At 38.3% G+C, this 15,693-nt stretch overlaps 1 protein-coding gene across 1 annotated transcript; it reads left to right on the top strand.

The window, feature by feature from the left end:
• Window positions 1–5,248: 5,248 nt before the first annotated feature.
• LOC138872729 (secreted RxLR effector protein 161-like) lies at window positions 5,249–5,944 on the top strand. Its single transcript, XM_070151142.1, has one exon. The coding sequence runs from the start codon at window positions 5,249–5,251 to the stop codon at window positions 5,942–5,944; it is 696 nt and encodes a 231-aa protein (XP_070007243.1).
• The last annotated feature ends 9,749 nt before the right edge of the window (window positions 5,945–15,693 follow it).

Below are 15,693 nucleotides of genomic sequence, written 5' to 3'. Positions count from 1 at the left end.
TTCAAAATTCAAGCGGAATTTTTGTTCTCCCGCTTCTACATCGCAAATGGCACACCCTGTAGCCCAAAATGGTTTACCAAGTATGATGGGGACCTCTCTATACACTTCGCAGTCCAATATCACAAAGTCGACTAGGAAGTAGAAATGAGACCTTGACAAGAATGTCATAAATGACTCCCAATGGCTTATTTAATATTCGATCTGCCATAAGAAGCTTCATAGAAGTAGGCCTTGGATCACCCAAACCTAATTTCTTGAACACATCATAAGGCATTAGATTGATACTTGCCCCCAAGTCACACAATGCTTTGGCAAAGCTTGTCACACCGATAGTACAAGGGATAGTGAATGCCCCTAGATCCTCCATCTTTTTCACTCTGGCCTGTGAAATGATTGCTGATAGATTTTAAATATTTTTGCCTTATGTTTTGATGATCTAACAAACTTACTATTAAGAACCAGATAGGAAACCTGACCTACTTGGACTACTGCAAGCTTTAACGGATTCCAGTTAAAGGTGAACTGCTACAGCCTCACGAGCTAGGAACCTACACAAGGACCTGATACTCTTGTGGTTTGCTCATAGCAGTACAAAGTCAATTGGAAACAGGTGAAAATGAAGTGAATGACGTCACTTTTTCTGCCGCACTGCACTGTCTCCAGTGCCCACTCATTCTCTAACCAAATAAAGTACTCACATCATTTCAAGTAATGTGAGAAAGATGTACCTACAATGAGTTTTATACAAAACATCAGTTGAAGGTTTCTATTTCTCATTCAATCTTCTTGCAAAAATAGAGAAATCAATCCTCACAAGCTTGAAGAACAAGGTTGAACACAACTACGGACCAGTTCCTAAAAGATAGCTTGTTGTTGTCCTAGTTGAGTTGTAACCTTGTTATTGTACTTATCGTATCTCCTAAACTGCTTACCTAGAAGCGTTTGATTAGGAATCCTCTTTTAAACCTGTAAACTCTTTAAGTTTATGTTGTGACTAGATTTAGTCATAAGGAAAAGTCCTTGTAATTGTAGAATTACAAAGTGGCCTGTGGTGAGAGCATCACAAGTTAGAAAAAGTATTTGTAACTAGGAAGTCAGAAAGTGACTTGTGGTAAGAGCACCACAAGTTAGTTGAGTAAATCTTTTGTAATAGGATTCATTATAAAGTGGCTTGTAATAGGTTCTTTACAAGTTAGTGAAGTTAAAAGCCTACAGGTGTAGGTCATGATTTTTTTATCCCCTTGTGTGGGTTTTTTCTACGTAAAAATCCTCTACCTTATTTATGTACTGTTTTATTAGCATTCTCAGCAGAATTTTGTAGAGGACCAGGTACTCTACGGTTTGGTGGACTCATATAAACTAACAATTGGTATCAGAGCGGGTTCCTCCTAACACCTAGGAAAGATCCTCATGGTGGCTCCACCAAATTTTGAAGAAGGTCAATCCATATACCGACCCCCCAAGTTTAACGGACAATGCTATTGGTGGTGGAAAGCTAGAATGCACGATTTTATCATGGCTGAGGATTGTGAGCTATGGGATATCATTTGCGATGGTACTTATGTTCCAACCAAGGTACTAGAGGAATTTCCATTTTCAATGGCAAAAACCAGCAAAGAGTACATTGAAGCAGACAAGAAAGTTGTGGAGAAGAATTTTCGTGCCAAGAAAATTCTAGCATGGGGAATGAGACCTAAAGAGTACAATAGAATCTCCACATGCGACACTGCCAAGGAGATATGGGAAGCTTTGCAAACAGCTCATGAGGGAACTACACAAGTAAAACAGTCTGAAGATGAACCTGATACTGGTGATAGTTCCATGATGGTAGTTGAAGGCGAGGAGATTGGATATGACTTAACTTTTGCTTTGATGAATCAATTAGATGATGATGAAGACAATGGCAACAAAGAGGTAAATTTCAAGGATATTCAGAGAAATCTGAAATCCTATTCTCCAAAAAACCTCATGTCTTTAGCTAATGTATTAATCACTGCCTTTCATAGTCTTATGAAGGATAGGGATTCTTTGATCTTAGAATTAGGAGAATCTGAATAAACTAGAGATGACTTAGTGGCTGTAGTTACTGACCATAAGAAAACCATTAAAATCCTCAGAAAAGAAAAGAGTGATCTGTTGGCAGAAATTGCAGACCAAAGGAAAACAATAGTGAAACCATGGACTAAGTCAAAACCTGAAAGTTCTGAAAAGGGAAAGGAGATAGCAAATGAAGAAATATTAGGTTTGAAAATGAGGTGAGAGTTATGAGATTTAGGATGTGTGCTGAAATTGAGAAAAATGAGCTTCTCCAAACTAATATGGAAAGAGTAAAGAATGATCTTGAAAAGTCCCTAAAGTGGACCTGGTCCTCAGAAGCTACCACTGCCTTGCTTACTAATGATTGTGAAAAAAGGCAGGGAGCAAGGTTCCAAAGGGAGAAAACTCCTCACAACCCTCACAGTAAGTACGTCACAGTCTTTGATAACTGGCCTCGTACCTGATGTGGAAACACTGGGCGCTTCAAGGAAGGTGTCCAGGCCAAGAATCAATCAGTTCAGAAAGACAAAGTGTTTGCTGAAACAGTGACTACAAAAGAGAGACCCGGTTCCACTCATAAAAAATGCACATTACCTACATGAACTAAGAGAACTCTTATTCATCCTCTTGCTTACTACAAGGGACCCAAACTTGTTTGGGTTCCTAAAACTCACTCCTAATCTCTTGAAAAGTGAAAGGAAGCGGTCAACAATAGTTCATGGATAGTGGGTGTTCAAAACACATGACTGGGAACACCACCGACTTTCTTTCACTAAAAGCCCTGCAAGGAGGGAGTATATCCTTTGGCAATGGTAAAAAAGGGTATATTCTTGGAGTTGGAAAAGTTGGGAAGTCACTCACTCATTCTATTAAAAATGTGTACTATGTCAATGGGCTTAAGTACAGTCTCCTGAGTATTTCTCAAATCTGTGATAAAGGAAACAAAGTAGAATGCTTGTCCAAAATATGTACAGTCACTGACCTTGTGACCGGTGAAATAGTACTGGTGGCCAAAAGATAAAAGAACATCTATGTTGCTGATTTCGAATCCTTACAGAGTGGTGATTTGAGTTGTCTGAAAGTTATTGATGATGATGCTGAACTATGGCACAAAAGACTGGGGCATGCAAGCTTTTCCCTTATGAACAAACTAATTCAGAAAGACCTAGTCCATGGTCTGCCTATGTCACAATTCAAGATGCAAAAGTCTATGACGCCCTTGCTAGAGGAAAGCATGTGAAGTCCTCTTTTAAGTCTAAAAAAGATGTGAGCACATCAAAGCCACTAGAGATTCTACATATGGATCTGTGTGGACCTATGAGAGTGCAAATTAGAGGAGGAAAAAGATACATTTTCGTAATCGTGGATGACTATTCCAGATTCACATGGACTCTGTTTCTTAGAACAAAAGATGAAATTGTTGAAGTGTTTGTGGCCCTTGTGAAGAAAATCCAGATGAAGATGGAGTCTAGAGTTGTATGCATTAGATCAGATCATGGGACTGAATTTGACAATGTTAAATTTGATGAATTCTGTAATAAAAATGGCATCACTCACAACTTCTCAGCTCCCAGAACTCCCCAGCAAAATGGAGTAGTAGAAAGGAAGAACAGAACTCTGGAAGAAATGGCAGGAACAATGTTGATTGATAGTGGAATTTTAAAGAACTTCTGGGCTGAAGCTGTCAACATTGCCTGCTACTTAGTGAACAGTTGCATGATCAGATCACTTCTGAACAAAACCCCATATGAATTGTTGAATGGAAAAAAACCAAGATGACTCACCTAAGAACATTTGGATGCAAATGTTATGTTCTCAATAATGGAAAGGATTAGCTTGGTAAATTCAATGCCAAGAGTGATGAAGGAATATTTCTGGGATACTCTTCTCAAAGCAAGGCTTACAAGATATATAACAAGCAGACTCAATGTGTCGAGGAAAGTGTCCATGTTATTTTTGATGAATCTTATCCATCATTTGAGAAGAGTGTTGAGGAAGATCAAGATGGAGAACCCTCACTAATTCCCGGTGAAGTCATTAACATGACAAACGGAAAGGCAGATATGATGAGTCAAGTAAAGGAGCCAAATGAAGACAATGCTGCCTCATCATCAACAGAACCAAGCACTTCAATTACAACCACTGAAGCGAAGAAAGAGTGGTTGATGCAGTTCAGGGAACTCCACTAGCACCTGAGAGAAGGTTGGAGGAAAATCAGCCAAACATACCTTCCTCTTCTTAGAATAAACCTCAGACGTTTAACTGGAGACACCAAAGCTCTCATCCAATAGACAACATTATCACTCCTCTAGTTTTCGGAGTACAAACAAGATCAAGAGCCAGAAATTCACTTGCCTTCTCAGCCTTTTTCTCCCAGATAGAACCCAAAAATATCAAGGAAGCCTTGAAAGATGCAGATTGGATTACAGCCATACAAGACGAGTTGCATCAGTTTGAGAGAAATAATATGTGGCACTTGGTACCTAGACCCCCAGATCGAACCATTATAGGAACCAGGTGGGTATTCAGAAACAAGCTCGATGAACATGGAATTACCACAAGGAACACGGCCAGGCTAGTGGTCCAAGGCTATAATCAGGAGGAAGGGATTGACTATGATGAAACGTTTGCTCTAGTGGCTTGAATGGAAGCTATTAGAATTCTAATCGCTTTTGCATCTCATATGGAATTCACCTTGTTCCAAATGGATGTCAAGAGTGCATTTTTGAATGGACTCCTTAAGGAAGAAGTTTATGTGAAGCAACCCCCAGGGTTTGAATATCATGAGCACCCTGAATATGTGTTTAAACTAGACAAAGCTCTGTACGGGCTAAAGCAAGCTCCTCGAGCTTGGTATGAAAGACTGTCAAAGTTCCTCTTGGAAAATGGTTTTAAGAGAGGGAAAATTGACAATACTCTTTTCTTAAAGAAACAAGGAAGGAACTTGCTCATTGTTCAGGTTTATGTTGATGATATCATTTTTGGAGCAACAACTGACTCTCTGTGTGAAGAATTTGCAAAACTCATGGGAAGTGAATTTGAAATGAGCATGATGGGGGAACTAAACTTCTTCTTAGGTCTTTAAGTAAAACAGTCCCCAAAGGGTATATCCATTTGTCAGCAAAAATACATCAGGGAGCTCTTGAAGAGGTTTGACATGGAAGCATAAAAGGTGATAGACACTCCCATTGCAACTGCCACTCGACTGGACATGGATGAAACTGGATCTCCTGTGAATCAAACCATGTATAGAGGCATTATTAGGTCTCTCCTCTATCTCACTGTCAGTCGACCTGATATTGTTTTTAGTGTGGGGCTATGTGCAAGGTTTCAATCAAATCCCAAGGAATCTCACTTGAAGGCTGCCAAAAGAATACTGAGATATCTCCAAGGAACACAGGATATGGTGTTGTATTATCCATCAGGTTACAGTTTTAATCTAATTGGGTATGCTGATGCATACTATGTAGGTTTTCTTGTGGACAGGAAAAACACTTCTGGAATGGCTCATTTTTTAGGTTCATGTCTTATCTCTTGGGGTACAAGGAAGAAAAATTCAATAGCTCTTTCAACAGCTGAAGCTGAATATGTAGCTGCAGCATCCTGCTATGCTCAACTTATATGCATCAAGCAACAACTGGAGGACTTTGGGGTACTCACTGAGAGTATGCCCCTTCTATGTGACAACACCAGTGCACTCAACATGGCCAAGAATCTAGTTCAACACAAAAGGACAAAACATATTGATGTGAGACATCATTTTCTGAGAGACCATATGGAGAAAGGGTTGATATGTCTGAAGTTCTGCAGCACAAAAGATCAAATTGTAGACATTTTCACCAAGGCGCTAAGTAGGGAACAGTTTGAAAGAAACAGAGTGAAGTTGGGGCTGTTGAAGCCAAATTGAGAACCTGATTCCTCTTTAGCTGGCTTTTACCCTTAAGAAATAACTGGCTCAAAGTGTTTTCTGGACATGTCTAACTCACTTCAATACCGTTGCAGGTAAACACACATGATGGGTATAGAGGCGATAGATGCAGTGCATGAATGATAAAAGAGGATTGATTCATTTAAGAAAAAATCAAGAACCTGGTTCTTGTACCAAAGTTTAGTAGTTCTATGCATCCTTTAATACACGTCTTAAAAAGGGTACAAAATACAACTGCCATGTCATCAACTTTTCAGATCCTGCTGTCACGTCTCTTCATTTCAAAACGTCCCATCTCCCTCTAAAACATTGCAATTCTCCACGCACAACCGCCATTTTAGAACCGGTGCCTATTCCTCTCTCTTCAAAAATATCCTCTCCTTTTAAAAACCCTCTCTTTTGCTCTTTTTAACCATAAGTATTACAATAGAATCACCCAAAAAATGAGGATCGTCACACCACTTCTTTCAATGGCTGAGACGACTTCCGATCTCCTTGCCTCAGTTGTAACTACCACTGATCAATCTATGGAACCTTCCGTTCTCACTGAGCCTTCCTTACCCTCTATTACTCCTGCTGCTATAGTCACACCTTCCCCAGTTTCCCAATCTATTCCCAATTTAGAAATCCTTGAAACTACTGCTCTGTTCTCCCCATCGTCTGATGTTCCCACCAGTCAAACCCTAAGTGGAGAACAAGGTCAAAATCCTGAGGTCACAAAGGGTTCTGCCATCGTAGCCACTGATTCCAAGGTTGTGGAAGCACCGGTTGAGGAAGAGAAAAATGTTGTAACCATGTTTGTGGTATCCACTGATGGTGTATTGCATGAGATTACATCTCAAAAAAACGAGACACAAAGTGTGGAGGAAGAAGGGGCCATTATAGCTGTTGAAGGGGATGTAGTAGAAGATACTACTAGGGCATCACATGAGGAACCTAATCTCTCTTCGGAGGACCCAGGTCAGGGCTCTCATCCCCAGGACAGTGCTGTTTTTGCATTCGATGTTGTGCCCCTGGAAATTCAAGCACCTGAAATGAGATCCAGTGATGAAGAAGACCTAGATAATGTGGCTCTTGATGCATTCATAAGTAAGCGGAGGGTTGTGTCCACCCCTGAGTCTGAAATCAAATGACCTACTACTAGGCTTCAAGTTAAAGTGGCCTACGATTCTACTCTTCAAAAGAGCAAGAAGAGTAGTAAGGAGAAAAGATGAAAGTTGGTGAAAGATGGTGTACCTGTAAGTGATGAGGCGATCCCTATAGTCGAGGTGGAAGAGGGAACTCCAGAGGAACCTGGTTCACTTGTTAGGCGGTCTTCGAAAAAGACAAAGCCTATTTCAATAGAGAAAGGGTCAACATCTAGGTCTAAGATGAAAGAGGTAGTGAGTGAGTTTTCCATGTCTAATGAGGATGTCCTAGTCAAATCCAAGGGAAAAGGCAAAGTCAGTGGAGAGAAGTTCGGGAAATGCAAGTCTAAATCTTTTGAAGAACCTGGTTTTGTGAAGAAAATGAGAAGTGAAGTCAGCCTTGGCTCTGAGCGCTTAAGGCATCAAAAAGTTCTATTGGGTTGTACGTTTGACCCAGCAATCTCTGAGATGGCTGGAATATGCCAAATTCTGAAAATGGCCGAGTTTCAATGTTGGGTGCATCTATATCAAATTGATGCACCTAAGGTGTATGAGGAGGAGGTACAAAGTTTCTTTGCTAGCCTCTTTCTAGTTGATACTGACCATGTTTGTACTTTGGTCAATGGGGTGGACATCGTCTTTGATGTAAAATTGCTTGGAGAGATCTTAAAAGTTCCTACAGTTGGTGTGTCCAGTGTAAGAGATGTGTGTCAGTATAACTTTAGAAATGTAGTGGTAAAAGACAATGCTAACCAAAAAGGGGACCAGATGCATAAGAAAGCACTACTCCATGTTTACCAACTGCTGTTTGAATTGATTAAGAAAGTTCTATTGCCTCGAGCTGAAAGGAGGTCAGTGACTTCTAAGTCTGACCTATTCCTAATGGAGCAACTGGACGATTTTACTCCTGTGAGTCTGCCTGATATCATGATTGAACACATGCAAAAGGTTTCCACCTTCAAAGACGGTAATCGTGGCCTTTCCTATGGATTCTTGTTTACTCCAGTGTTCAAATTCTTTAAAGTACCACTAGGGACGGGCAAAGTGGGGACTCGAAAGCAGACTTTCTCATAGACGACTTTGGAAGAGTGAGAATGTGTGGAAAAGTATGGGAGGGGAGGGGGGGTAGGAAGTACATCAACCGTTTCACAGCTTACCAATGCTCAGAACAGTGCAACTGAGGAAATTCATCGGTTGAAGGCCAGGAATGCTATCCTGGAAGGTCAGCATGCCCGAGGGGTTCCGATGTCGAATGATGAAGTGGCTCGTTTGACACAGGAGAATACTGATCTCAGGGCGCAAGTAGAGAACCTGAAAGCAGAATTGCTCAATGAGCAAAAGTCGGCAAACGCCCAAATAGATCTCGTTCTCCAAACACTTGCTGCAGCTACCAAGCCTTTTACTCCTAGTGCCCCCTAAGTACCCCTTCAGTGACCAGTTTTTGGATATGTTTGTTATGTTTTTCTTTCTTTTGATGGTTTGGGGGATGATTTTATTTTCTTTTTTTGTATGGTTGGGATGAAACACTACTGCTCCCGTTAACAAGTCCAATGTTGCCTCTCGCTTTTTCAAAGCAGAGGTATATTAAACCTTTATTAACATCAATCCTCATTTTATTATGTCGGTACTCTCTTTCTGTGTTCTATTCTCTATCATGATTGTGTGCACATATGTGAAATGAGTTAGCTTAGCTGGACTTCTTTGTGCTGTTATTTTTTTTAATGATGCCAAAAGGGGAAAAACAATACTCAGGGGGGAAAATTGTTATGATAAGTCATAGTCTTAGGGGGAACTCTGTGTTCCTCTGGTACTTCAACTGGTTCTTACTACTCTAACTCCACTCTATAAATGTTAAGTTTGTCATCATCAAAAAGGGGAAAATTGATAGATTTTAAATATTTTTGCCTTATGTTTTGATGATCTAACAAACTTACTATTAAGAACCAGATAGGAAACCTGACCTACTTGGACTACTGCAAGCTTTAACGGATTCCAGCTAAAGGTGAACTGCTACAGCCTCAGGAGCTAGGAACCCACACAAGGACCTGACACTCTTGTGGTTTGCTCATAGCAGTATAATGTCAATTGGACACAACTGCAAATGAAGTGACTGACGTCACTGTTTCTGCCGCACTACACTGTCTCCAGCGCCCACTCATTCTCTAACCAAATAAAGTACTCACATCATTTCAAGTGATGTGATCAAGATGTACCTACAATGAGTTTTATACAAAACATCACTTGAAGGTTTCTATTTCTCATTCAATCTTCTTGCAAAAATAGAGAAATCAATCCTCACAAGCTTGAAGAACAAGGTTGAACGCAACTATGGACCAGTTCCTAAAAGATAGCTTGTTGTTGTCTTAGTTGAGTTGTAACCTTGTTATTGTACTTATTGTATCTCCTAAACTGCTTACCTAGAAGTGTTTGATTAGGAATCCTCTCGTAAATCCGTAAACTCCTTGAGTTTATGTTGTGACTAGATTTAGTCATAAGGAAAAGTCTTTGTAATTGTAGAGTTACAAAGTGGCTTGTGGTGAGAGCATCACAAGTTAGAAAAAGCCTTTGTAACTAGGAAGTCACAAAGTGGCTTGTGGTAAGAGTACCGCAAGTTAGTTAAGTAAATTCTTTGCAATAGGAGTCATTGCAAAGTGGCTTATAATAGGTTCTTTACAAGTTAGTGAAGTTAAAAGCCCACAGGTGTAGGTCGTGGTTTTCTTATCCCCTTGTGTGGGATTTTTCCACATAAAAATTCTCTGCCTTATTTACATACTGTTTTATTAGCATTCTCAGTAGAATCTTATAGAGGACTAGGTACTCTACGGTTTGGTGAACTCATACAAACTAACAATTACACTGCACTGATTTGTCACTTTGACTATCTCAAAGTTGACATTTTTCTTCTTGGTGACCAAGTTCTTCATGAACTTGGCATACCCTGGCATTTTTTTCCAATGCCTCCACAAAAGGCATAGTAACAGATCATGGTTCGGCATGTCATAGAATTTCTGCAATTGTCCCTCTTTCTGTTGTTTGAAAAACCTCTGTGGATAAAGAGGAGGTGACCTAGGTAGCTGCTTGTAGGACTTAGGAGCCTCCTTAGTTTCTTCTTTGATTACTTCATTTCATTTGGGAGGTATATTAATCACATCTTGAAAAGAAATAGGTACTTGTTGCATCTCTTCAACCATATTTGGCTCTACTACCGGTACATCGACTTTAGGAGGGTCAGCAACTCTAGGAGGTGTAGTGTCCTCCTGATCATTATCTTCAATAAAAATGGTTCTTCCTTTAAGAAATTTACCACTCCTCGTGGTAATTGCAAAGACGTGGCCTATACCCTTATTTTCCTTTGGATTTGCAATAGTATCACTTAGCAATACTCCACGTGGCCTCACATTCAGTTAAGATGAAATCTGTCCCAATTGAGTCTCAATTTGCTTGATTGATGTTGTATGAGAACTGACCACTTGATTTATTTCTATCCTTTCATTATCGGACTTTTCCTAGTTTTAATCATTCTCTCAATCATACCTCTTATTTCAGGATCACCAGAAGATTGCCCTTGATTGTTGTAGGACCTTTGGTGGTTGTAGTTTTGAGATGGCCTTCCATTGTAATTTCCTTGATTATTGTCATTCTGGCCTTGATTCCCTTGGTTGAACCAATTCGAACTTCCCCCTCGCCATTGGTTATCATGTCCCCATTGTCCTTGGTTGTTAGACCTTTATTGGATTTGCAACAATATCACTTGGCAATACTCCACGTGGCTTCACATTCAGTTGAGATGAAATCTGTCCCAATTGATTCTCAATTTGCTTGATTGACGTTGTTTGAGAACTGACCACTTGATTCATTTCTCTCCTTTATTTATCGGACTGCTCCTAGTTTTTAATCATTCTCTCCATCATACCTCTTATCTCGGGATCACCAGAAGATTGCCATTGATTGTTGTAGGGCCTTTGGTGGTTGTAGTCCTGAGATGGCCCTCCAGTGTGATTTCCTTGATTATTGCCATTTCAGCCTTGATTCCCTTGGTTGGACCAATTGGAACTCCCCCCTCGCCATTGATTATCATGTATCCATTGTCCTTGGTTGTTAAATCTTTATTGACCTTCTTGATAATTACCCATATCTTGAGCTCCCTCATTTTGCATTTGGTAACACTATTCTTGGAAATCGCCTTCTTGATTTGATCCTTGGGCAAAATAAATGCCCTTTTGACCCTAGAATTGGTTACCCATTGTTGTTTGATTAAAACCTGAACCTTGAACATTATCCATAGCATTAACTGTCCTTGGAATTTGGTTCTTGGCTAGCAGCTTCAATATTGTTGTCAATTCTGCAATTTTTTCTCCTTGAGCTTCCATTTGCTTAGTCAAGTTTACCATAGAAAGATCCCCTAGGGGCACATTGGCTCTAGATTGCCAAGCGACTGATGTATCGACCATTTCATCCAATATGTCTTCAGCTTCTTGATACATCTTATTCATTATACTTCCCCCAGCCAATTGGCTTACATAGGTCTGAATTCTAATTGGTGGTATCAAGACTGCGGTAGAATGATTGCAGTAGCATGTTATCAGTCATGTCATTATTTGGACATTCCTTAACCATTCACCGATATTTTTCTCATATTTCATGTAATGCCTCTGTGGGATGTTGTCTAAACCCCAAAAATCTCTCAATATGGCCATTCTCCCCGGTTGGAAATATTTGCCTAAGAACTTCTTCACAAGTTCTTCCCATGAGTGAATTGAGTGATTTAACAATCTCTCCAACCAATCTAAAGCTTTCTCTCTCAATGAGAACAGAAATAACCTCAATTGTACTGCGTCAACCGAGACATTTGGTTGCTTGTTCATTTGGCACACATCAATGAAGTGCTTTAGATGTTTATTGGCATTTTGACTAGGGTCTCCTATGAAATATCCTCTATCTTGGAGCATGTTAATCATCACACTAGTGATTGTGAAGGTATTACCTTTATCCTTGGTGGTACACTCGCACTAGCATATCCTCGTCTATACACTGCTTCTGTTGGATCTTGTTGTGCTCTAGGTGCATGTGAAACTTGTTGTTGAATCGATGGAACTTGTTCATTCTGTTGGTTTCAATTTGCTGCTTGGCGTGCACGGGGTGCTTCCTCGGTAGGACCTAAAGGCAGAGCGCCAAGATCTTCTTCCACTATCACAGTCTACACCAAAAGCAAAGGGATCAAAGTAACAACAAAGAAATAAATATAAGAACTTGAATAAACACAAAATAACACGATAACAAAAGAACACCGTACTCCCCGGCAATTGCGACAAAAATTGGTCACGTCCAATCCTACTCTCAAATTGAAAGTAGTACGGTTAATTGCAATAATAAACCCAACAAGGTTAGGATCGATCCCACAAGGAGTATGGTGTGTGCTAGAATGTCAAAGAGTGTGTGAATTCAATGAACTTAAAGTAATCTTCAAATAAAAGATTGATTTTCTGCAATTACTTCTAAAATTATGACTACGAAATTTAATCAAACACTTAGAATGCAAAATAATTAGAGAGTGGTAATCAATGAGATAAAGTACTAGGGTTGCTCATCCTTCGTGTATGCTATGCTATGGGTATAGATGTATTCGATTCCAGTCAATCAAACATGTGTTATGACAACGATATCAGTAATACCAACTTAATATTTTCCAACACTAAGAGGTTGTTACTCACAAATGCCTTTCCAAGCTATTTAGAGCTCTATGCAATATAATTGTTTATGATCAAGTAAGAATCTCTTTATTCCTAGTTTGATTCCATTAAGTAAGATGAGATTAATTCCTTAATCTGCCCAATTCCTTGCTAATTGCTTTATACCTAAACTCATTTCTACTTTTTCAAGTTAGAACTAAGTGAGATAGGCATTAATCTAGTGCTTGCAACCACCAAATTATAAAAGAAAGCATGGAGCAATTAGATAATATAATATTTAATCAAAGACGAATCTATATTAATAACACATAGTCATAACACCACTCTGGATTCACAACCCTAACTAAAGAGTTTAGTTAGACATGACAATAGAAGAAACAATCAGATTATCCTTTAAAACGATCATTGATGCTAATAGAGAAGAAGAAGATTGAGAAATCGTGATGTCACTTGTTAACCCTTAGGAAAACTCACAGCCGCTCGTACAATATTCTTCTCTATCAAAAGTTCTCCAAAAAGACCTAAAAAGTACTATTTATACTCCTCTAAAAAACTGACAAAATTATCCTCTTCGGGTTTTGCGTGGCCCACATAGGATGCATGGCCCAATACTGTATTTCTTCAGCTCTCAATGCGTGGCCAAGATGCGTGGCCCACGCAGGAAGCGTGGCCACTTCCAGAACATAAACTCTCAGCATCCTAGTTCTCCAATTGCGTGGGTGACTTATGTGGCCACGTAGGATGGACTTTTGTTTCTTTAGTTTTCTTCTTCAGTTTTGGCCTGAATTTGATTGTTTTCTTACGGGTCTTTGATGATTTTCAATCTTTTAATTCTCACCCAACTCCATGACCTGTAATTATATTATTCAAAATATAACTAGTTCATTAATCACATCAATTGGGGCATAACTCTATTAAAAGGCATAAGAGAAGTTGGGAAAAATACTAACTTATCAATGGTACTTATGTATTTGTCTTTTTTCGTCTTTTTCAACCGAGGATCTTTGGAAAACAATCTTTTTATTTTCTCGGGGTAGGGGTAAGGTCTGCGTACTCATGACTACTCTTCCCAAGCCCATTTGTGAAATTTTACTGGGTTATTGTGTTATTGCTGTATCACGTGAAAGAATCTAAGTATTCAACTCAAAACATTAATATAAATAATGAAGCAATCGAAGACCATTTAAACAACTGATGATGAATAGATAGTAAAGTTATTCAAAAAGGTCAAGAATAGTTTTCTTTATCTTACGTCAATTCAAAAGTAAAGTTCAAAACTTTTAGCCATACGCAATTTTCTCCAACCATGCAAGATCAAAGTATGATCTTCACAAGACTCAACCTGTTTACACGACCATCAACTTAAACTAAAATTTTTGCCATCTTTTGCAAGCTGATTAAGTACTCTTCCCTACTTTAATTTGAAGAAAAAGACATTTAGATATTATATGGACTAAACTTTGTTAACCTAGATTTATATTATATTTCCTTCTAGAAGTTGTTTCCTTCAAAAAAAGGCATATGAAAAAGACTGGATTCATTCATCACTCATCAGACCAAAGACAAAGGTGTTATTAAAGTTTATGAATGTCAAAGCTAAGTTAGTTGAGTTTTACCTTTCAAATTCTAAATATATTAGATTCAAGAAACGTCTCATGCTTTAATTTCTCCTTTTTGACGAAATCAAATTACTAGTGAGATATGGCTTTCAGATAACATTTTATTTAGTCTAAAAAGTTTGGTAAGTTCAATAATTAAATGATTAAACGAATAAAAACCTGACTCTAGCTAGGCAGCTCTAATGACTCGTCTACCTTAGGCTTCCACATGTATAAGTTGGTACATAATACTATATATTTAGCCAATCTTATTAGTGGTGGTGAAATATAAACTAAAATTAGTTAGCAGTCGTTCACCAGATGAGACATTATTAATTGGGTCTGTTTTTGTTGACATTGCAACTAAATTTAAGTAATTTACGAGATCAACTAATTAAGAATAGACAGACGCAAATTAGTATTAGTCCATAGGTTTAATGTGGGCAGCGGAACCTTGAATCTGATTAATTTAAATAAAATCAATTGATTAAAATCATCAACATATATAGGGATAGAGGAATCGATAAAAGACTCTTATAATATATGAATTACCAAGTTGATCATATTATTCTACTGCTTTCTAACGTTAGAGTAAAAGTAAACTCACGTGTTGAAATTCCCACAATGGGTAGTTATTATCCAGGAAAGAAGAAGAAGAAGAAATAAATTAAGTACTATTCTTTTTTGTCCACTTTAATTGATTTTTTGGCCTTTTTTTGTGGTCCATAATATTTGATTTTTTATAAATCAAGAATGAATTACTTCCTTTTTTCAAAGTCGTCCTTGGAGTATAGAGTCTATTATCACTTTTAACCCGTGCCAGAAACTATTTACATCTGGTAGCCGAAAAAGTGTATAACTTGTATAATTTTGTATATAACATACAGAATGTATATATATACAAAAATATACAAATTTTATATAATTTTTGTTTTATTGTTTTTGCAGCGGTTATACAGTGTCATTTTTTCCTATGAAGTATCTATTATATTTTTAATGCACAAATTAAGGTTAATATGGTCAATTTTATTATTAATTAATGCTAAAAGGGAAATTCCTTAATATGTATGAAACCAGCCAAAAAATAAATTAAAGTGGACCGGAGAGAGTAATAAGCAAGATAAAAAAAATTAAAAAAGAAGATATTACTTGGTCCTTAATTGGTGGTGAGTACCAGACCAGCTAGAATAATTGGAAATGTAGTACTAGAAAACATATAGTGTTGGTAGGATTTCTAGAAGGAAAGTACAACACGACCTTTGTCTATTCCTTAGCCGTAACTTTGCTAGGCATTTTCTTCACAACTATTTAGT

Source organism: Nicotiana sylvestris, chromosome 7, assembly GCF_000393655.2.
Source record: "Nicotiana sylvestris chromosome 7, ASM39365v2, whole genome shotgun sequence".
Taxonomy (NCBI): domain Eukaryota; kingdom Viridiplantae; phylum Streptophyta; class Magnoliopsida; order Solanales; family Solanaceae; genus Nicotiana; species Nicotiana sylvestris.
This window is presented reverse-complemented; position numbering and strand designations above follow the sequence as displayed.